This window comes from Capricornis sumatraensis, chromosome 2 (genome assembly GCF_032405125.1).
Source record: "Capricornis sumatraensis isolate serow.1 chromosome 2, serow.2, whole genome shotgun sequence".
Lineage (NCBI taxonomy): Eukaryota > Metazoa > Chordata > Mammalia > Artiodactyla > Bovidae > Capricornis > Capricornis sumatraensis.
The window spans coordinates 141,387,843-141,411,669 of NC_091070.1; the positions used below are offsets into that span (position 1 = coordinate 141,387,843).

Below are 23,827 nucleotides of genomic sequence, written 5' to 3' on the forward strand. Positions count from 1 at the left end.
TATTTTTTTTAACAACTGAAACTTTTCACATGAGTAATATTGGTCTCACTTTCAACCAAATGTGATCTCTTTTTCTTCTGAATGAAAGAATACTGCATGCATCTCTATAAAACAATAGATACTACCTCCCATAAAATTATTGGGACATGTTTAGTGCTTCCTTAAGTAGAATCTAAATATTGTATTCTAATTAATTAAATAAAATCTACATACTTGCAGCCTCAGACATGCTCAGTTTTGATTATTTATTTTTATTATTTACTTTGATTATTTTTGATTAAACATAGAAAGCCAGTGAATATGAGTATATTGAGTAATATGGATTCCTAGGTCTGTTTTTATAACAATGCTTACACCACCTGAATCATGTTTTGATGAGTCTAAAAAATCATTTGTCCTTTTATATCTGGTTTATTTCATGTACTATTGTGTTTCAAAGGTTCCATGTGGTAGCATGTATTAGAACTTCATTCCTTTTCTGGTTGAATCACATTCTATTATATGTATATATCACATTTTGTGAATCTATCCACATATTGATGGAAACTTGGTTTGTTTTCACTTTTTCATTATTGTGAATAATGTTGCAATGAACATTCACATACAGATGTCTGTTTTAAATTCTGAATTTCAATTCACTTAATTATATACCTAGGAATGGCATTGTTTGGTCATGGGATACTTCTATGTTTAGTATTTTTAGAGATATTATATGGGGCCAATTATTTGAAATTTCTAGAATAGCAAAGTTCATAGAAATGGAGAGTAAATTATCAGTTACCAGTGCCTGGGCTGAGGAGAGGAATAGAGACATTGCTTAATGGTTAAACAGCTTGAGTTTGGGCTAAAGAAGTTTTGGAAATAGTATTGATGATTGCATAACATTGTGAATTTAATTATGCTATTAAATTGTACACTTTAAAATGGTTAAAATGGCAAAAATTTATGTTGTATATATTTTACAACAATTTAAAGAATGAATAGTAAATGAAGTTGTTTATTCACTGTTTCCAGCTCTTTTGTGACCCCATGGACTGTAGCCCACCTGTCTCCTCTGTCCATGGTATTTCCCAATCAAGAATACTGGAATGAGTTGCCATTTCCTTCTCCGGAGGATCTCCCCAACCAGGGATCAAACCCAAGTCTCCTGCATTGACAGGCTGATTCTTTACCATTGAGCCACCAGGGAACATTAGTATAAATACAATATAGCACGGTTCAGTTCAGTTCAGTCACTCAATCATGTCTGACTTTTCACGACCCCATGAACCGCAGCATGCTAGGCCTCCCTGTCTATCACCAACTCCCGGAGTTCACCCAAACTCATGTCCATTGAGTCAGTGATGCCATCCAGTCATCTCATCCTCTGTTGTCTCCTTCTCCTGTGCTCAATCTTTCCCAGCCTCAGGGTCTTTTCCAATTAGTCAGCTCTTCTCCTCAGGTGGCCTAAAATATTGCAGTTTCAGCTTCAACATCAGTCCTTCTAATGAACACCCAGGACTGATCTCCTTTAGGATGGACTAGTTGGATTTCCTTGCAGTCCAAGGGACTCTCAAGAGTCTTCTCCAACACCACAGTTCAAAAGCATCAATTATTCAGTGCTCATCTTTCTTTATAGTCCAACTCTCACATCCATACACGGCCATTGGAAAAACCATAACCTTGACTAGACGGACCTTTGTTGGCAAAGTAATGTCTCTGCTTTTGAATATGCTGTCTAGGTTGGTCATAACTTTCCTTCCAAGGAGTAAGAGTCTTTTAATTTCATGGCTGCAGTCACCATCTACAGTGACTTTGGAGTCTCCCAAAATAAAGTCAGCCACTGTTTCCACTATTTCCCCATCTATTTGCTATGAAGTGATGGGACCTGATGCCATGATCTTCGTTTTCTGAATGTTGAGCTTTAAGCCAACTTTTTCACTCTCCTCTTTCACTTTCATCAAGAGACTCTTTAGTTCCTCTTCACTTTCTGCCATAAGGGTGGTGTCATCTGCATATCTGAGGTTATTGATATTTGTCCCGGCAATCTTGATTGTAGCTTCTGCTTCCTGCAGCCCAGTGTTTCTCATGATGTACTCTGCATGTAAGTTAAATAAGCAGGGTGGCAATATACAACCTTGACATACTCCTTTTCCTATTTGGAACCAGTCTGTTGTTCCATGTCCAGTTCTAACTGTTGCTTCCTGACCTGCATAAAGGTTTCTCAAGAGGCAGGTCAGGTGGTCTGGTATTCCCATCTCTTTCAGAATTTTCCACAGTTTATAGTGATCCACACAGTCAAAGGCTTTGGCCTAGTCAATAAAGCAGAAATAGATAGATACTTTTCTGAAACTCTCACTTTTTCGATGATCCAGCAGATGTTGGCAATTTGATTTCTGGTTCCTCTGCCTTTTCTAAAACCAGCTTGAACATCTGGAAGCTCACGGTTGACGTATTGCTGAAGCCTGGCTTGGAGAGTTTTGAGCATTACTTTACTAATGTGTTAGATAAGTGCAATTGTGCAGTAGTTTGAGCATTCTTTGGCATTGCCTTCCTTTGGGATTGGAATGAAAACTGACCTTTTCCAGTCCTGTGGCCACTGCTGAGTTTTCCAAATTTGCTGATGTATTGTGTGTAGCACTTTCACAACATCATCTTTTGGGATTTGAAATAGCTCAACTGGAATTCCATCACCTCCACTAGCTTTGTTCATAGTGATGCTTCCTAAGGCCCACTTGACTTCATATTCCAGGATATCTGGCTCTAGATGAGTGATCACACCATCGTGATTATCTGGGTTATGAAGATATTTTTTGTACAGTTCTGTGTATTCTTGCCACGTCTTTTTAATATCTTCTGTTTCTCTTAAGTCCCATACCATCTCTGTCCTTTATTGAACCCATCTTTGCATGAAATTTGCCTTTGGTATCTAATTTTCTTGAAGAGATCTCTTGTCTTTTCAATTCTATTGTTTTCCTCTATTTCTTTACATTGATCCCTGAGGAAGGCTTTCTTATCTCTCCTTGCTATTCTTTGGAACTCTGCATTCAAATGGGTATATCTTTCCTTTTCGCCTTTGCTGTTGGCAATGTACCACAATGAACAGATTTTATACTTTGATTGGGTGAATTGCATGGAATGTGAATTATGGTCCATGAAGCCATTTGAAACATAAAGTTTATCTAAAGGATTACACTTACAAAGGGGAAGTTTAAGGTTAGTAGCAGGAGGTAGCTGAAATGGATTGAATTTGGGAAATTTATGTTTCTGCCAACAAACAGCCTATTCTAGGCACCCTGAGGCTACATAAAAAGGAAAAAAAAAAAAAAACACCTTAGTATCTCCAGGGACTTTCATAGGAAACCATTCAAAGCAAGGGCATTATATTTTGTTAGGTATTCTTTTAAACAGCTTTTAATTTATCACTGGGCATTCAGTATGGCTTAGGAGCTGCACATTTTACAATGCTTATATATAACATTCATTGTGAATTTGAATCTTTATAATCACCTCTTTAAATTATGAATAGTTGAATATAGTATGTTGATTAGAAATTAATGGGATATGTACAAATGCTGGCTTTTTCAGTATGTTTAGCTTTTCCGTAATTTAATTTCTGATTGAGATATTTTGTGTTTGAGAATGTTACAGTTTATATTTTACCTGTTCCTCCTCTTCTCAGCCCCCCAACTTAGTGTTAAGGAAGCATGGCAGGTGATACATAGATTTGAGAAGTAGGATACAATTTCCTTTGTTTAAAAAATAACTCATTTTTATTAGATTATTTGTTCAATTACTTTTCCCTATTTTTAACGTATTTTTCAGCTGCTCCAGTTGATGTGCTAAAAGCTCTAGATTTTCACAATTCTCCAGAGGGAATATCAAAAACAACGGGCTTTTGCACAAACAGAAAGAATTCAAAAGGTTCAGATACTGCTTACAGAGTTTCAAAGCAAGCACAACTTAGTGCCCCAACGAAACAATTATTTTCAGGTATGTTCTTTTTATTACTGTGACTACTGCTGCTTTGATAACTATTATTATTCCTTTTTATCATGCTACATAATGCACAATTATGGGGGGATTTTTCATAATGGTTTGAAAAATACTTGGTGAATTTTTTTTTCCTGTCCTTGAAAGCACTAAATGACCTGGTATTAATTGTCTAGAAGTCATGATAATGTAGGGAAAGGGAGTAGTGAAATGACAATTTCTGAGTATCACATTTTCTTAGTAAGTACCTTATTATGAGTGCTTGCTTGTTATTGGATACATATCCATTGTTTTTCTCTTACATCTTCACTAGGTTGAGTAGCCTTGTTCCTATTTAACAGAAAAAGAAACTGAATTTCACTGAGACTCTGACTTACCCATATTACAGAAGGTCAATAAATGCAGGGTTTGTTTAATTGCCAAGGCCAATATTGTCTTATCAAGTATTCCTTTTTGGTCTTTTAGGATCTTTTCAGAAACAATTTATCCTTTAAATTCTTCATATTATCCTCTACTGTTCTCATGTGAAGGAACTCAAGTTCCCTATTTTTACATAAAACTTTTCTATTGATAGAAAAATTATAAATCAAAGGACTAAAAATTTACAAAGCAAAATAGCATATTTTTCAAGAAAGTACATTTTAAAGTATTTTTGTACATAGATTTATTTTGCTAAATCATTGATTCTTCCAAAATATTTCCTGTCTTGAAAAATGCAAATTTGTGGTGGACAAAAATAACAAAATGCAAATATAAAGATAAAATGCACACTTTTTCTGACTTAAAATGAAAAATTAAATTCATGAAATATTTTTCAAATCAAATTGAAAGTTGTAAATAGTAAAAATTAAGCTGCTTTTCTCTTTATTTGCACTCTAATGCTAAATAGGAAAAGGATGGTAATTTTCAAGAGAGAAACAGAGTAAAATAGATTAATGGAAAAGCTTTAGAGGTACTCAAGAAGTTAGTCTATAATTTTTTATATGTGGCTCAGGATCATCTCAGGATCAATTTTTCTGCCCTCTGGTGTAGTAGTTATTTTGATTAATTTGATTATTTCTGTTGTTTATTCTTGGAAAAAGAGCACAACGTGTACTTCTAGGAGGTCCTTCTATGTCAATTAACAGAATAATCATTTCCCCCTCTTCTGAAACGTTGTGTCTTAGGTATGTAATTTTAATAATGAGTAATTCAGATAGGAAGAGACATCTATATCTCTTTCTGCATGCAAGTGATTATAGGGTTACCTTCCTGGAAGATAGGGTAGCTTCCTGTCAATTAATACAAAAGAGCATTTAATAAAAATTACCAACAACACTTTTACCATTAAAAAATTGGAAGTGAATATGTGAGTAGTATTCTTTATTAAAATAGTGAAAAATCTTGGGAAATTTATTTGAAAAACTTTTTCTTTCATTATGAAAACACAAAGTAACAACTTCTTTCCTAATGAATGAAGTAAGCAGTAGTATTGGAAACTTCAACATTAGGGCTGGGGGAAGTGTTTTCAGATTGTCATTGTAATGTTCTGTTGAGTTAAGGTATATGTCCTCCAAAGTCCCAATTTGAGACCTTGAATTTAAATACCTGAGAACTCTGTTCCTGTGACCTGAATAGATGCTGTAATTTGCAGATTTTACCTGGTCTCTTTAGAACACCTGCTGTGGGACAGACACAGTACTAGAAACGTTGTGTGTATTGAACTTTATGTTCATAACCACCTGGAAAGAAGAATATTCCAACCCAAGTAATGGATTAGGTGTTAGAAATGTGAACTATTTGAATACAGTCACAGAACCCATGGATGATTTAAACCTGAGAGATAGTTTGGGGGTTCTTTTTAGACAAAAGTGGGCTTTTCCCATTATGCAAAGTTACCTTCACACATGATTTTAAAAACTCTACCAACCACTAAGTTACTACAGAAAGAGATTTTATTTAAAGGGAGACATATTCTGCATGGAAATATATGGATCACAAGTTAAAAATTAAACCCAAATAATAGTTATTGTGCTTTTTTAATATCAAATGTATTCATGGATGCAATATATATTGATGTTAAAAGCCCATTTAGGGAATCGTTTTTGAATCTGATATACTCTTCTGAGTGATTATTACTCATCTAGGATTTATGTATACACACTTAAAGGTGGTAACATTTTTTTCCTCTAACAACAATCATTTAATAGAGAGGATACTTTATTCTTAGTTTGTGTTTATACATTTTAAAACATACTAAGTTGCAAAATTTTACATTTTTTTCTGTATCATATATACTGATCACTACTATTTAGATAAAATTTCACATCTTAAGTGGTTGAATTTGTGTTATTGAACTTACTTTGCAATGAATTATCTCTGATAGATTTAGTTGGTTGAAACAAATTTGATTAGCATCTTATAGGGAGGAATCTAAATAAGTGTCTAGGTTATATTGTGGACATTTTGACATTGAGTAATGATTTTTTAGAATTTATTTTTTAAAGGTCATAACTTAAAGATTACAATTAAAATATTATTGCTTAATTTTAAATTGAGAAATGCTTCTATAATTGAAAGATTTTACTCATTGCTATAATTAGAAGTTGATAATTTTCAAAAGCTGTATTACATACATGGGATGATTAGTATTTGCTACAACTTATTAAGTCTTACATGAATATACTATTTCCTGAAATTCCTCTTTTTGTAAATGTCCTTTATTAAATAATTTTTGCAAAAATGAAAAAATATTGTTTTCTCCAACTCATACTATTTTGGCATCATTTTTTTTAGTACAGAACGTATTTGAAAATTGAGGCATTCAGGGAAAGAAGTCCTATAATTCTAAACAACATTTTGATTTAATCATTTGAAGAAAAAACTTTGTTATTGAGCTTCCTCAATTTTGGGCTGTATTACTTATATTTTTATTTGTAGTAAAAGAAGCTAAAAGATGTTTTTGTTAATTGATGTGTTTTATTATCTTTCCATTCTATATACATCATTTTTCTTCTATTGATTTTCATAAATATAAAATTGTATATCTCTGTGGCACAAATCATATCAAACAAAATTCTTACTCTGTGTGTGTGTTTGTGTATGTGTATAAATTGCAAAGAAAGCAAGGTTTTTATGATCTATTTGTGATCCAGTGAAGTTATATTGGTAAATTATTTTAAAGATTAAAATTAAGAATTTTAAGTAGACATTATTTGTTTGGAGGCATCTATCTAGATTTTAGAGTATCTAGATTTTAGGTAGATTAGAACCAAATAGGTAACGTTAATTGACTTCTTTGTGACATAGTCTAATTTGCTTTCCACAGCATTTTAATTAATTCCATTTCATAAGACATCTTTCCACTACATTATTTTAAGTGGCTGCATAGAATTCCACTGTATTAACATTTTAAAATTTTATTTAACCAGTCCCAACCACTGCAGGCAATTTTAGTGTTTTATTATTATAAATAGTATTCTAATTAATTGACTTGGCGTGCTGTGATTCATGGGGTCGCAAAGAGTCGGACACGACTGAGCGACTGAACTGAACTGAACTGAACTGAATATCTTTATGTATAAGTATCCCTCTCACTTCTACAAATTCTTTGAATTAAAACTTAAAGTCTCCTATAGTCTTCTGAATTTGAATTCATGGCATTCATATTTGTAGTATTTTTATTATTTCATACTACCATACATAATAATGTATGTAATGGATGGACTGAATATAGAATTTCTTGGTTTGGCTTATGCATGCACATATACACCAGTTTTGCACGTGTAAAAATTTTAATTTAAATAATCTCATCCTTCAAATAATAATACCTAGTTTACTTATGTCCCAGGGTAGTAGAAGGATTAAATAAAATATATATGTAAACTTATTTTTGAAAAATAGAACCCAAAAATTTATATGCAGTGTTTTTAGTAAAAAAAAAAAACACACACACACACAATAGTCATTGCTTAAATATCTGAGATATATTGTGGTAACCATTTAATTTATATATTTATTTAATAAATGCTTACTAAGAACTTATGTAGATCTGGCCCCATGTTGGATATTTGGGATATGATGATGAGAGGGAAAAGAAAAAAAAACTAACCCTCTTAAATTTAGAATCAAATTAACCAAATATATAAGAGTTCTGATTTTAATGACATAAGCTTTTTATTAGTGAAACTTCATGTGTGATAGAAAAAACTGCTCAGAAAATCTTTAGCTTTTGAAGAGATGACTAAAAGAGTACCATCATATGTTGTGTCCTTACAATGCCTCTTTAAAAAGAGGATAGAGGGCACAGATTAGACAAAGGTAGAAAATACAAAGTGTACACCAGAATTTCATCTTAAGTATTCTAAAAGTGCTTACTGTGTGTTTGATATTGAATTGGCAACAAGATCTTGTTTCCTAACTATGCATTCAATTTTACATAATCCTTGTGCTTTACATGAGTTGAATACAGCTTCAACAATTACTACAGACAAAGATTAATAGAATCCCTTCCTCACTGGTTTTTAAGTTAGTATCATTATTACTGTTTGAAATTTGGTTACTGGTTAAGACCACATTGGTAAGCTCAAAAATAATAGGGTGATCCAGGAATAGTTTGGAATTTCTGACTCTTTGGCATTCTGCTTTCAGGGGGAACTTTTCCAGAAGATTTTTCAATATTATTTACAATAAAAGCCAAGAAAGGAATTCAGTCTTTCCTTTTATCTATATATAATGAGCATGGTATTCAGCAAGTCGGTGTTGAGGTTGGGAGATCACCTGTTTTCCTGTATGAAGACCACACTGGAAAACCTGCCCCAGAAGACTATCCCCTTTTTAGAACTGTTAACATTGCAGATGGAAAGTAAGTAACACAATAATCCAATGTTTTAACTGTGTGGAAAGCAGTTCCTTCATTTGGTCATTCAACAAATATTTATATAGTGTGATGCAGTTTTTCTAGGGAGTGGTGATGCAGAAATGAACAAAACAATAAAATACCTAATCTTACATAGTTTACAATGTGGGTAGACAAGCAGTGAATGATAAAAAATTACTAATGAATAGTTTATCAGATGGTGATAAGTGACAGGGAGAAATATAGCAATGAGAAGACTAGGGGATGATGGTGGGGAGTGCAGTTTTAAGGAGTGAGGTCAGGGATGGTCTTACTAAGAAGGTGACATGCAAAGATGGTAGGATGCATGCCACTGCTAATAATTAAAAGGATAGTATTCCACACGAAGGAAAAACAAACACACAGCCTCTGATTCTGGCTGTGACTGATTTGGCCTAAGCAACATCAAGGATGCCAGTGTGGCAGGAACAGAGTGAAACGTTGGTTGAGGATGGAGAAGCAGTGGGAGCGCAAATGGTGTAACACTTTGTGTTGTTGTTTGGTCAGTAAGTCCTATCCGACTCTTTTGCAGCCCCATGTAGATGGCCAGGCTCCTCTGTCCGTGGGATTTCCCAGACAAGACACTGGAGTGAGTTGCCATTTTCTTCTTTAGGGGATCTTAAGAGTCGGACACGACTGAGCGACTTCACTCACTCACTCTGACCCAGGGATGAAACCCATGTCTCCTGCATTGGCAGGAGGATTCTTTTTTAATGAGCCACCAGGGAAGTCCATAATACATTGGATTATAGGTGATTGTAAACATTTTGGATTTTATTGCGGGTAAATATGAAGTCACTGTAGACGTTTTGAGCTAAAGAATGATCTAATTTGACTTCCTTAGATGGAGCTAGCGGTAAAGAACCCGTCTGCCAATGCTGGAGACAAAAGAGACTTGGGTTTGATCGCTGAATTGGAAAGATCCCCTGCAGGAGGGCTGTTAACCCACTCCAGTATTCTTACTTGGAGAATTCCATGGACAGAGGAGCCTGGTGGGCTACAGTTCACAGGGTTTCAAAGAGTTGGACACGACTGAAGTGACTTAGCATGCATGCATGCACTGATAATATTAATATTGACAATCATAGGAAGTTTTATATAATACTCAATATGTGCTGTATACTGTTGTGAACACCTTATGCAACTTAACATTTAATTTTTCACAACTCTTTGAAGAAAATAATATTAATAAACCCATTTTACAGATAAGGGAAGTGAGGTACTGGGAGTTTAAGTAATTTGCATTTGTAAAGTGGCAAAGGTGAGGTTTGAACTCAGGTAGTGAGACTGTCCAATAACAGCCACTCTCTTAAGAAAATCATGCTGAATTCTGTATTGTGAATATTGTTTAATATTGTTTTACTCCCTATCATTTCAGGAGCAGCTAAAGACAAATAAATGTTTCTTAAATGTACTTGACATTTTATTGCTGAATTTAGGCTACTAAAAAGATTTATCACAAATAGAACATTTGATTATAGACATAAGAAAGAAATAGCTGTTCAGATGGAAAAAAAAAAAATTCACACTCAGATTATCATTGTCAGAACCATGGAAAAACTGCCTCTCAAACCCAGGAAAAAACTGGGCTTTCCCAAGTAATTTACATCATTATCCTTAATATGAAAAGTGATGATAATTCTATGAGTGAAAATACATCAGAGTAAGAAGTGTAGGATATACTGTTATAGATTGTTTTAGATACAGCAGTCTTCTTTGGCATGGTTGCCTTGAGCAAAGACCTTAGAAGCCAGGGAGTGAGCATGGGGGATTATGGAGGAAGAGCATTCCTGGCAAAGTGAATTAGGTGAAAGGAACAAGAAATAGGCAGAAGTGTGGCTGGAGTACTGTGAATCAGAAAGCAGAAATGTGAACATGAGATGGAAGAGAGGCACGGTTAGGCAGAGTTAGGACTTCGGCTTTTACTGGGAGTATCAGGTTAGCTTTTAGCTAGAGAGAAACTTGATATGACTCATATTTTAAAATGGCCACTCTGGTTGCATCAGAGTGGGAGCAGGGACCAGTTAGGAGTCTAGGAGAGAGACATGGTTACCTGGTCAAAATTGTGAGATTTGAATCCTGAATATCCTGTGAATACAGGATTGACAGATTTCCTGATGATATGAATGTGTAGTATGACAGAAAGAGGATAATTAAGAATGTTTCCAAAATTTAAGGCTAATTTAGTATTTTGAACATTGTATGTGACACCATGATTATGACATATTATTATCAGACCTTAAATTAATTCAACAAAATTCCAGTTTAGAGTCCTAATCAACTTTCAACAATTGAAAGAAATCATTTTTATTTTATGTTAATGAAAAGCACATGCCCGCAGTAGTGGAGAGGGTTTAATTGAAGACACAGGCTTCTTGGCAGAAACATGTGTAAATTTTACTCTCACAGTATTAAGTGCCTCCTAATATAAATCTTTGTGCAATTCAAACCAAGCAGATGCCTATGCTAGCTGAAATTGCTATGGAAAGAACAAAGATTAAGTGTATATGGAAATATACTTGGTCCTCATCAGTAGTCATGCCAAGTCACATGAAACAGATTTTTGAGAGGCTCCTGCAACTCTTTGGGTACTTTATTTTATGGATATAGTCCTAGAAACTTCTGGAATATTAATTTAGCACTTTTCATTTGGAAAAATAAGAGTGGTTTGCAAAATCCAAGTGAGCTTCATTTAGTTGTTTATGTTAGCACAAGATACTGTTAATAAAACCCACCATTTTGTGATTTTGATTAGGGTATTTGTATTTCCAAAGGACTGGCCACATCTCCACTCCTAACCTCCCCCCCCCCCCCCCCCCCCCGGCCCGTCCCACCCCATCCCCACCCCACCCCATCCCCACCCCCACTGCAAAGCCTGTCATCCCTGCCCTGAATTAGCTGGAGCAGTAGCTTCAGAGTGAATTGAGAGTCTCACTCCACACATGCATTGACTATGCTTTCTTTACTTCCTCCCAACTCTAGAAAGGAGAGATATTGTGTCTCAGTCTTGGATCCTGCCCGCAATACTGAAATATAACTGTCTTGAAATTAAAGTGGAAAAAGAAAATGAAAGCACTTGATATAAATGCGAATAAAGACAGAGAAGCACATTGTGTCTTACAATTAAATGTTCAATTGCTCCAGATGGAGCATTCATTCAATTAGTAGACATACCCTTTTAGAGCCTATATCAGGGGATCTCTCAAGTAGAATTCTTTTAAGTGAAATTCCACATTGGAAGAAAGCATTTACGTACATAGAAACTATTACTTATCCCATATCCCACCCCTAATCTCTATCAAATACCCTCATGAGGACATGGTGAGATCCAGCTATTGTTTCAACACAAGGTGAAGCAGAGGATGGGCACTTCCTTATCAGCACAGACTGCCAAACCTGCTGTGCATTTTACATGGCTGTGTGACTTTTTGAGTACTTACCACTGCTCTGGACACTGAGTAGCCACTTGTTAACTGATTGATTAATAAATAAGCCTACATTTTGTATAATTTAAGATCACTTGTATAATTTAAAATACATTGTACTTTCACATGAATAATGGTTTGACAACATCTTTGGAACTTACAGAATTATTTGGCTTTTTAAGGTGGCACCGGGTAGCAATCAGTGTGGAGAAGAAAACTGTGACAATGATTGTTGACTGTAAGAAGAAAACTACAAAACCACTTGACAGAAGTGAGAAAGCAATCGTTGACACCAATGGAATTATGGTTTTCGGGACAAGGATTTTGGATGAAGAAGTTTTTGAGGTAAAATAAATCAAACTTTATTTTTTCTGAAGATTATTAATTCAGATGAGTAGAGTTAATAATAGCAACAATCGATATATGCTATAAAGCAAAGTCATAAACTTTAAAGGGTGACCTGCTTTCTTCCCCTGTGTGTATAGCAGTGATGCTTTCTATTGTTCAGTAAGAGAATGAGTAGACAGTGGTGACTATAAAACCTGGGAAACTTTAATAGAGATTGGTTGATTTAAACACTGACATGCTATTCTCTTGGGAAAGGCAAATGGCTTTCCTCTTAGTACTTTGCATTGTTTTCTTTGGAGAAAAGAACATTTTCTTCACTTCCTTCTCTCAGAGATTAAGTTAATGAAATGTGCAAGTCAGATTTGTGTGTGTGTGTGTGTGTGTGTGTGTATTTCCAAGGTAAAATAGAGATACTCCAAAAGACAAACTATGTCTTTGAAAATCACTATTTCAATGTGAAGGTAATGGTTAAAAGCTCCTTTCCAGTTATAATTGGCCTATTATGATAATCACATTATTTATTTGACCCTTCCATCATTGTATCTGGTAACTCTTGCTTTAATTTTCATTTAGTCAATTATTAATGGAACAAACACATTTGACTCCATGAAGGGGTGCACTCCTGAGCTATTCAGTCATTACTGATGATTGTTTTTATACCGTTTTTGAATAACTTAGTTTTCAAAGTGTAACAAAGTAAAGCCGTATAATATATTATGGTTTAATAGACAAGTTTTATATAGAAATACATTTGCTGCATTCTGCTGATACGTATATAGAGATATGTATGCACACATAGTATGTGTTTTCAAAAACCACAGTGGAAATTCAGAAGGCCAGTAGAATATTGCATTTCTGTGCTTAGTTATATAATCAATAGCATAATTTCAAATAGAACTATTATTTGCGACATTTCAGATTATTTGGGATTCTGTTTGTTTCTGAGTTTCTGCTAGTATATACCCAGATCTTTGACTCTAAACAAAATGTTTTAATACATTATATCACACTAAATTAATGACAAACTGATTCAGACAATATGTAATAATAAACTCTCAGATATTCCAATATCATGCATTGATTACACACAAATGATAAATTAATATTTATTTATTAAATGAATGAGTATTATAAATAATTTAATTTTTAGGTTTACAGAATTCTATTTTAAAATTAAACTGTTTATGAACATCAGTTTCATAAGCTAAATCTATTTTTGTAATACACAGTACCTTATTTTCCTAGAACATATGAGTAATATGGAAGAAATATATCAGTTGAAGGTTTCATTTCATACAATAATCTATTGCTGTACATATTCACAGAGCTTGTGTAAGTTAAACAATGGAAATTAAGAGTAGATTGCTTTTGCCATAAATTAAAACATATAAGAGGAAATATATAATATTGATATTTATTAATTAGTTCTCAAAATTTACTGTTTCTGAAAGATAGTATTTGATATATGTACACATTGATTGGGCTTCCCTGGTGACTCAGACTGTAAAGAATTCACCAGCAGTGCAGAAGACCCAAGATTCATATTTGGGACAGGAAAATCACCTGGAGAAGGGAATGGCCAACCACTCCAGTATTCTTGCCTGGAGATTCCATGGACAGAGGAGCTGGCTCCACAGTCCATGGCGTCGCAAAGAGTCGGACACCACTGAGTGACTAAATTACTGAGCGACTAACACACACACACACACACACACACACACACACACACACATATACATTGATCAGATTTCTTTTTCATACCATTTCATAGCATTGAGACTTCTATTTTTACCTGAACTTACTTCTAGGTGAATGTCATTTAATTTTTATTTTTTATTCCCCCTACCCTAACATGCATATAAAACCAGATTATATTCCATTTTCTTTTCCATATACTACACTCATACTTACTGGGTCCAGTTTAGAGTTTTTAAAGTGTAGTTACAGACTATCACAGTAATCTCTTTTTTTTGAAAATATATAATTAAACCTAATGTTACATATTAAAAAATATGTAATAAGCACCTCTATGTTTCATAGGCTGATTATAGTATCAACAATTAAAATATATAAAAATGATTCCTTAAAATATTTCCATGTGTCTTCAAGCACTACTAACCAAATATATCTAGCCAAGAGGTATATAGTAAACTACCAAAGACAGAGGTACTGGAAGCAAAATTTATCATTATTTTCTCTGATTAAACATTAGCAATCTAATGCATAAACCATACTCTAAACTTTGAAGTAACTTCAGCTGTTTACCTGAAAAAAAAGTCTAATATGCAATAAATAAATTGCAATCTACAGAGTTTTTAGAATTCAGCATTAAATAGATAAAAGCAAAACTAAAAATATTTTTTAAAGTATGACGAAATTAGTTTATATGAAAATGCCAAAATGAATATGTAGACCCATAATTCAGATTATATACTTTTAGCATGGCAGAGTAAATATAAGAATCGATTTTGGAATGAGAAAAATCTGATTTTGAATCCTGATACATAGTTTAATCATGTTTCTCTGTGTAATTACTTTTTGTAAGTTTTAATTTCTTAGTCTTCAGATGAGAAGAGTAATACAATCTGTCTCGTATTTTTAAAAAATTGAGTTTATGCATGTAAAGTGCTTGAAGTACTAGTACTAGACAGATTGTGACTCCTCTGTATATCTTTTTTCCTTGCTAAGAATATTTTTTTTTTCTTAAATGTACTTATTTTAACTATTTTTGGCTACACTGGGTCTTTATTGATGTTCCTGGCCTTTCTCTAGTTGTAGTGAGCCAGGGCTACTCTTCACTGGGGTGTGCAGGCTTCTCATTGTGGTGGCTTCTCTTGTTGCAAGGCGTGGTCTCTTGGGCTTTCTCATGGGTTTCAGTAAAGGCAGCCCATGGGCTCAATTGTTGTGGCTCATGGGCTCTGAGCGGAACCTCGGTAGTGGTTATGGTCTCTGTGGCCTGTGACATGTGCAGTCCTCCCAGACTGGGGTTGAACTCATTTCCTCTGCATTGGACCCTCAGGGAAGTCCCCATGTCCCTTTAAATTGCATACGTTTTCCAAGGTTCATACTTAAAATGATAGTATGCTAGTAGACATAGTTTTCCTACAGAACAGCATTATAAGATAGAAACAACTTTCACATTTATCCATCTTTCCCAGTCTAGATGCATTTTTGCCAGAGTCTTTGAGACTATTTTTCCTATTTATTGAGGTATAATTGAAGTACAATAATATAAAAATATCAAGAGTACTATTTAATCAGTTGTGACATATACATATATGTGTATACATATACATATATGTGTATACATGTACATATATGTGTATACATATAGGAGGATTCCCAGGTGGCTCAGTGGTAAAGAATCCACCTGCCAATGCAGATATCAGAGATGCGGGTTTAATACCTGGGTCAGGAAGATCCCCTGGAGGAGGAAATGGCAAACCACTGCAGCGTTCTTGCCTGGATAATCCCATGGACAGAGCAGTCTCTGGTGAGCTACAGTTCATAGTGTGGCAAAGAGTTGGATGTGACAAGCACACACACAGGCACACACCTCTGAAATTATTGTCATCACACTCAGAGAAATTTTCCTCCTGTATTTTTATGATCCATCCTTTCTCCATCCTAAACCCTAGGTAATCTCTAATTTATGTTTTATCACTACAACTTATATGTTACGGAAATTTTACAAATGGAATTGTACTGTATGCATTCATTTCAGTTTGGCTACTTGTTATTCAGCATACCATTTTTAAGTCTTATCCATGTTTTCTTATGTATCTTTATTTTGCTTTTTTTTCTGAGCAGTTTTCTAATGTGTGAATAAAAGACAGTTTCTAAATCCATCTATTCTGCTAGAAAGCATTTGGATTGTTTCTATACTTTGGCTGCTGCATACAAAGCTCTTGTGAAGAATCATGCCCATTTTGTGTGGGAATTTATTTTTATTTGTCTTAGTTAAGTACTTAGAAGTTGAATGCTTGGGTTATTTGGTAGGTGCATGTCTTGTTGTTGTTCAGTCACTAAGTTGTGTCCGACTCTTTGTGACCCCATGAACTGCAGCACAGTGGGCTTCCCTGTTCTTCACTATCTCTCATAGTTTGCTAAAGCTCATGTCTTTGAGTAGGTGATATTCCAACCATCTCATCCTTTGTTGCCCCTTTCTTCTGCCCTCAATCTTTCCCAATATCAGGGTCCTTTCCAATGAATCAGCTCTTTGCATCAGGTGGCCAAAATATTGGAGTTTCAGCTTCAGTCCTTCCAGTGAATATACAGGGTTGATTTCCTTTAGAATTGATTGGTTTGATCTCCTTGCTGTTAAAGGGACTCTCAAGAGTTTTCTCTAACACCAAAATTCAAAAGTATCAACTCTTTGGCAGTCAGTCTTCTTTATGGTTCAACAGTCACATCCATACATGATTACTAGAAAAACCATAGCTTTGACTACACGGACCCTTGTTGGCAAATTGATGTCTCTGCTTTTTTAATATGCTGTCTAGGTTTGTGATAGCCATTCTTCCAAGGAGCAAGCATCTTTTAATTTCATGGTTGCAGTCACCATCCACAGTGATTTTGAGCTCAGGAAAACAAAATCTGTCACTGTTTCTACTTTTTCCCCCATCTATTTGCCATGAAGTGATGGGACTGGCTGCCATGATCTTACTTTATTGACTGTTGAGTTTTAAGTCAACTTTTTCACTCTCTTCTTTTACCCTCATCCAGAGGCTCTTTAGTTCATCTTGGCTTTCTGCCATTAGATTGGTGTCATCTGCATATCTGAGGTTATTTATATTTCTCCCTGTATTCTTGATCCCAACTTGTAAGTCATCCAGCCTAGCGTTTTGCATAATGTACTCTGCAAATAAATCAAATAAGCAAAGTGACAATATGCAGCCTTGACGTACTGCTTTCCCAGTTTGGAACCAGTCCATTGTTCCCTGTCCAGTTCTAACTGTTGCTTGTTGGCCTGCATACAGGTTTCACAGGAGACAGGTAAGGTTATCTGGTATTCCCATCTCTTTAAGAATATTCCACAGTTTGTTGTGATCCACACAGTTGAAGACTTTAGCATAGTCAGTGAAGCAGAAGCAGATTTTTTTTGGAATTCCCTTGCTTTTTCTATGATCCAGCCAATGTTTGCAATTTGATCTCTAATTCCTTTGTCTTTTCTAAAGCTAACTTTTACACATGTAAGGTCTTGGTTCATGTACTGTTGAGGCCAAGCTCATAGGATTTTGAGCATTACCTTGCTAGCATATGAAATGAGCACAATTGTATGGTAGTTTGAACATTCCTTGGCATTGCCCTTCTTTAGGATTGGAATGAAAACTGCCCTTTCCCAGTCTTGTGGCCACTGCTGAGCTTTCCAAATTTGCTGGCATATTGAGTGCAGCACTTTAACAGCGTCATCTTATAGGATTTGAAATAGCTCAGCTAGAATTCCATCACCAGCACTAGTTTTGTTCAAAGTAATTCTTCCTAAGTCCCACTTGGCTTCACATTCCAGGATGTCTGGCTCTATGTGAGTGATCACACCCTCTTGGTTATCCAGGTCATTAAGCATTTTCTTGTTTGTTTGTTTTGTATAGTTCTGTGTATTCCTGCCACCTCTTCTTAATATCTTCTGCTTCTGTTAGTTGCATGCTGTTTCTGTCCTTTATTGTGCCTATCTTTGCATGAAATCAAAGATAGGTATCTCTAATTTTCTTGAAGAGATCTCTAGTCTTTTCCATTTTTTCTACTATTTTTCTCTATTTCTTTTCATTGTTCACTTAAAAAGGTGTACAATACATATATAAATAATATCTCATGAAGTAGTTTCATGCCCCAAAATTTCTGTGTGTTCCAACTATTCATCACTGCCTTTCCCCTAAACACTGGCAATCACTAAGTTTTCAATAGTTTCTTAGTTTCACTTTTTCCATAATGTCATATAATTGGAATTATACAGTTTTTATTCTTTCCAAGTTGACTTCCTTCACTTAGTATTATACATTTGCATTTCCTCCATGTCCTTCATGGCTTGATAGCTTATATCATTTAAGTACTGAATAATATTCCATTATTTGAATGTATCACAGTGTATTTATCCATTCATCTACTGAAAGACCTAATGATTGGTTCCTATTTTTGATAACTATGAATAAATCTGTAGAGACAACCAGGTTCAGGTTTTCATGTTGAGATGATAACACAATGATACCATATTTACCTAAGATGTTGATAAGTTTTCAGCCTCTTAGGTTAAATACCAAGGAATGTATACAGATCATATGGTATGAGTATGCCTAGTTGTATAAGAAACTAATAAACTGTCTTCCAAAAGGAATGTGCTGTCTTGCATTATCATTGCAATGAATGAAAATTCTTCCTTCACAGTTTTGGCACTATTTGGCTGTTATCCATTTTAATAGGTGTGTAGTAGTATCTCGTTTTAATATGTATTTCCCTGATGATATGTTGAGCATCTTTTCATATATGCTTACTTGCCAGCTCTCTGTCTTGTTTGGTGAGGCATCTTTTAAGGTCTTTTGCCCATTTTTTAATCAGGTTATTTTTGTTTCAAATGTTTTTTGGAGAATAATTCTTTGTTAGATATGTCTTTTGCAGATACGTTCTCCTGGTTTGGCTTGTCTTCTCATTTCCTTGACATTGTATTTTGTGGAGTGAAAGTTTTTAATTTTAATGAAGTCCAGCTTATCATTTATTTTCTTTTCATGCATCATGCTTTTGATGTGGTAGCTGAAAAGCCATTGTCCTACCCAGTAGTCATATAACCTTTCTTAATGTTCTCTTCTAGGAGTTTCATAGTTTTGCATTTAGATAATGATATATTTTGAATTAATTATTATAAAGGGTGTAAGGTTTGTGTTTAGATTCACTTTTTTGCATGTGGATTTCTTGTTCTAGTACAATTTGTTGAAAATGCTATCTTTACTCCATTGTATTGCCTTTGTTTGTTCCTTTGTCAAAGATCACTTGACTATACTTACGTGGACTTACTTCAGCGCTCTCTATACTGTTTCATTGATAATATTTATCTTTTCTATCACAAAAATCACATTGTATTGATTACTGTAGCTTAATAGTAAGTCTTGAAGTCTGGGTGTCAGTTCCCCAACTTCGTTTTACTCACTTAACATTGAGTTGGCTATTTTGGGCCTTTTGCCTCTTGTTATAAATTTTAAAATCAGTTTGACGATATTCACAAAGTAATTTCCTGGGATTTTTAACTGGGAAAGTTGAAGCTATAGATCAAGTTCAGACAACCTTACTTCCTGGCAATAATGAGTCTTTCTATCTGTGAAAATGGAATATTTCCATCAACATTTTGTAGCTTTTCTCATTTAGATATTGTTCATATTTTGTTATTATTTTCAATTTCACTGGTTTTGACTCTCATTTTTATTATTTCTTTCTTTTACTGCTTTGTAATTAAATTGCTCTTCCCTTTCTAGTTTTTCAAGGTGGAATCTTAGATGATTTGATTTTATATTTTTCTCCTTTTCTTGTATTTGCATTCAATGTTAACAATTTCTCTATGAGAACTGCTTTTGCTGCATTCTACATATTTTGATGAGTTCTATTTTGTTTTCTTCAAAAATATTTTATAATTGTCTTCAAGATAGCACCATAGACTCATTGTACTTGGAAATGTGTAGTGTATTCTCCATTAAAAAAAAAAAAAACTTTACGGAAATCTTTCTATTATTGATGTCTAGTTTAATTTAACTCTGCTTTAAGGGCTGATATTGTATAATTCTATAATTCTGTTCTTCTGAGTTGTTTAGGTGTGTTTCATGCCCCAGAAGGTGATCTGTTTTCGTGAATATTCCATGCAAGAAGAATGTATAATCTGCTATTTGATAAAATAGTGTATCAAAGTCAATTAAATCTACTTGGTTGATAATGCTGTTGTGGTCACATATGTCCTTACTAATTTTGTGCAGCTGGATCTCCAATTTCTGGTAGAAGGGTATTAAACTTTCCAACTATGTTATTATAATAGATTGTTCCATTTCTTCTTGCAGTTATAGAACCTTTTGTCTTGTGCAGCTTGATGTTCTCTATTAGGCACATACACATCAAGGGCTATTGTTTCTTCTTGGACCACTGACTGCTTTATCAGTATAGAGCATCTCTCTCTATCTCTGATAACTTTCTTTGTTCTGAAGTCTTCTGTGTCTGAAATTAATATAGTTACTCTTGCTTTCTTTTCATTAGTGATAGTATAGTCTATCTTTGCATTCTTATACTTTTAATCTATATGTGTCTATATTGAAAGTAAGTTTCTAGTAAACAATATACAATTGGGCCTTGTTTTTTGATCCACTCTGTATAGCATTTGAGGTTAATTCAGATTTCAGAGCTCTATAGAAGATCCAAAATAATACTTGTTCAGGATATTGTTTGTCCTCCAATATGAGCAATTCCTTGTTAATGCATCAAAAGATTATCTTGTGATGCCAATAGTTTACAATAAAGTATCACACATTTTGTTTTGTCCCTTTTGTAAGTTTTGACTCTGATTTCTTTTTTTTTTTTCTCCTTTAAGGCTTATCATTACTTTGTGACATCTTATCAACGTCTCAAAAAAAGCCATCTTTTATTGCATTCTTGTTGTCACTGTCTATTACTGTGTTGTTTTGTAATTGTCTAATAATGCATTTCTTTCTCATTAGGCTGTAAATTTATTGAGAGCAGAATTTATATCCACTTAATTTAGTTACTGAATCAGTGACATCAAACACAAACTCTGCCCACTGCTTATATCCAATGAAGACTAGTAAATATATGGATGAACGTTATGCCTGCTAGTGGTTAAGACTTTGTTAGAACCACCTGTCTGGAAGGACAAAAAAAAAAAAAATAAAGTGGGAAGTCAGGAGATACTTGGAGTAACGGGCAAATTTGGCCTTGGAGTACAAAATGAAGCAGGGCAAAAGTTATCAGAGTTTTGCCAAGAGAACACACTGGTCATAGCAAACACCCTCTTCCAACAACACAAGAGACAACTCTACATATGGACATCACCAGATGGTCAAAACTGAAACCAGATTGATTATATTCTTTGCAGCCGAAGATGGAAAAACTCTTTACAGTCAGCAAAAACAAGATGGGAGCTAATTGTGGCTAAGATCACGAACTCCTTATTGCCAAATTCAGCCTTGAATTGAAGAAAGTAGGGAAAACCACTAGATTATTCAGGTATGATCTAAATCAAATCTCTTATGATTATACAGTGGAAGTGACAAATAGATTCAAGGGCTTAGATCTGATACACAAATGCCTGAAGAACTATGGATGGAGGCTCATGACGTTGTACAGGAAGCAGTGATTAAGACCATCCCCAAGAAAAAGAAAGGCAAAAAGCCAAAATGGTTGTCTGAGGAAGCCTTTCAAATAGTTGAGAAAAGAAGAGAAGCTAAAGGCAAAAGAGAAAAGGAAAGATATACCCATCTGAATGCAGAGTTCCAAAGAATAGAAAGGAGAGGTAAGGAAGCTTTCCTCAATGATCAGTGCAAAGAAATAGAGGAAAACAACAGAATGGGAAAAACTGAAGATTTCTTCAAGAAAATTAGAGATATCAAGGGAATATTTCATGCAAAGATGGCCCAATAAAGGACAGAAACAGTATGGACCCAACAGAAGCAGAAGATATAAATAAAAGGTGGCAAGAATACACAGAAGAACTATACAAAAAGATCTTCATGACCCAGATAACCAGGAGGCTGTGATCACTCACCCAGAGGCGGACATCCTGGAGCGCAAAGTCAAGTGGGCCTTAGAAAGCATGACTACAAGCAAAGCTAGTGGAGTTGATAGAATTCAAGCTGAGCTATTTCAAGCCCTAAAATATGATACTGTTAAAGTGCTGTACTCAATATGCAAGCAAATTTGGAAAACTCATCAGTAGCCAGAGGACTGGAAAAGGTTAGTTTTCATTCCAATCCCAAAGAAAGACAATGCCAAAGAATGTACAAATTATGGCACAGTTGCACTCATCTCACATGCTAGCAAAGTAATGCTCAAAATTCTCCGAGCCAGGCTTCAACAGTATGTGAACCAAGAACTTCCAGATGTTCAAGCTGGTTTTAGAAAAGGCAGAGAAACCAGAAATCAAATTGCCAACATCTGTTGGATCATCGAAAAAGTGAGAGAGTTCCAGAAAAAACATCTATTTCTGCTTTATTGACTATGTGAAAGCCTTTGATTGTGTGGATCACAATAAACTGGAAAATTCTGAAAGAGATGGGAATAACAGACCACCTGACCTGCCTCTTGAGAAACCTGTATGCAGGTCAGGAAGCAACAGTTAGAACTGAACATGGAACAACAGACTGGTTCCAAATAGGAAAAGGAGCACATCAAGGCTGTATATTGTCACCCTGCTTATTTAACTTATATGCAGAGTACATCATGGGAAATGCCAGGCTGGATGAAGAACAAGCTGGAATCAAGATTGCCGGGGGAAATATCATTAACCTCAGATATGCAGATGACACCACCCTTATGGCAGAAAGTGAAGAGAAACTAAAGAGCCTCTTGATGAAAGTGAAAGTGGAGAGTGAAAAAGTTGGCTTAAAGCTCAACATTCAGAAAAATAAGATCATGGCATTTGGCCCCATCACTTCATGACAAATAGATGGGAAGACAGTGGAAACAGTGACAAACTTTATTTTCTTAGGCTCCAAAATCACTGCAGGTTGTGACTGCAGCCATGAAACTAAAAGATACTTGTTTCTTGGAAGAAAAGCTATGACTAATCTAGATGGCATATTGAAAAGCAGAGCCACTACTTTACCGAGAAAGGTCCCTCTAGCCAAGGCTATGGTTTTTCCAGTAATCATGTATGAATGTGAAATTTGGAATGTGAAGAAAGCTGAGAGGTGAAGAATTGATGCTTTGGAACTGTGGTATTGGAGAAGACTCTTGAGAGTCCGACTAACTGGGTGGAGAAGGAGCTAAGAGACGTACAGGATAGTACATGTCTTTTGAAAGTTAGTTGTATATTAAGTAGTTGACTATTCTCTGTTGAAGTAGAATAAATATTATATAACAACATTGTGCTTAAATAACCTATATAGAGATACAAATAAATAGTTATAATAAGATAGAAATTCTGTCTCTAATAAAGATATAGGAATGTTCATGGGAGAAAATACGGTATGCAAAATAATTAAAAAAATAAAAGGATGTTTAA

General features: G+C 34.7%; 1 protein-coding gene across 3 annotated transcripts in view; it reads left to right on the forward strand.

Annotated features, from left to right (window-relative positions):
* The window catches only part of COL11A1 (collagen type XI alpha 1 chain), a 222,876-nt gene that overhangs the window by 25,091 nt on the left and 173,958 nt on the right, over positions 1-23,827 (forward strand). For all 3 annotated transcript variants that reach the window (XM_068964279.1, XM_068964278.1, XM_068964281.1), the window contains exons 2-4: positions 3,805-3,972; positions 8,602-8,815; positions 12,456-12,618. In XM_068964279.1, coding sequence (XP_068820380.1) covers positions 3,805-3,972; positions 8,602-8,815; positions 12,456-12,618 — 545 coding nt within the window. The remainder of the gene's footprint in view (positions 1-3,804; positions 3,973-8,601; positions 8,816-12,455; positions 12,619-23,827) is intronic.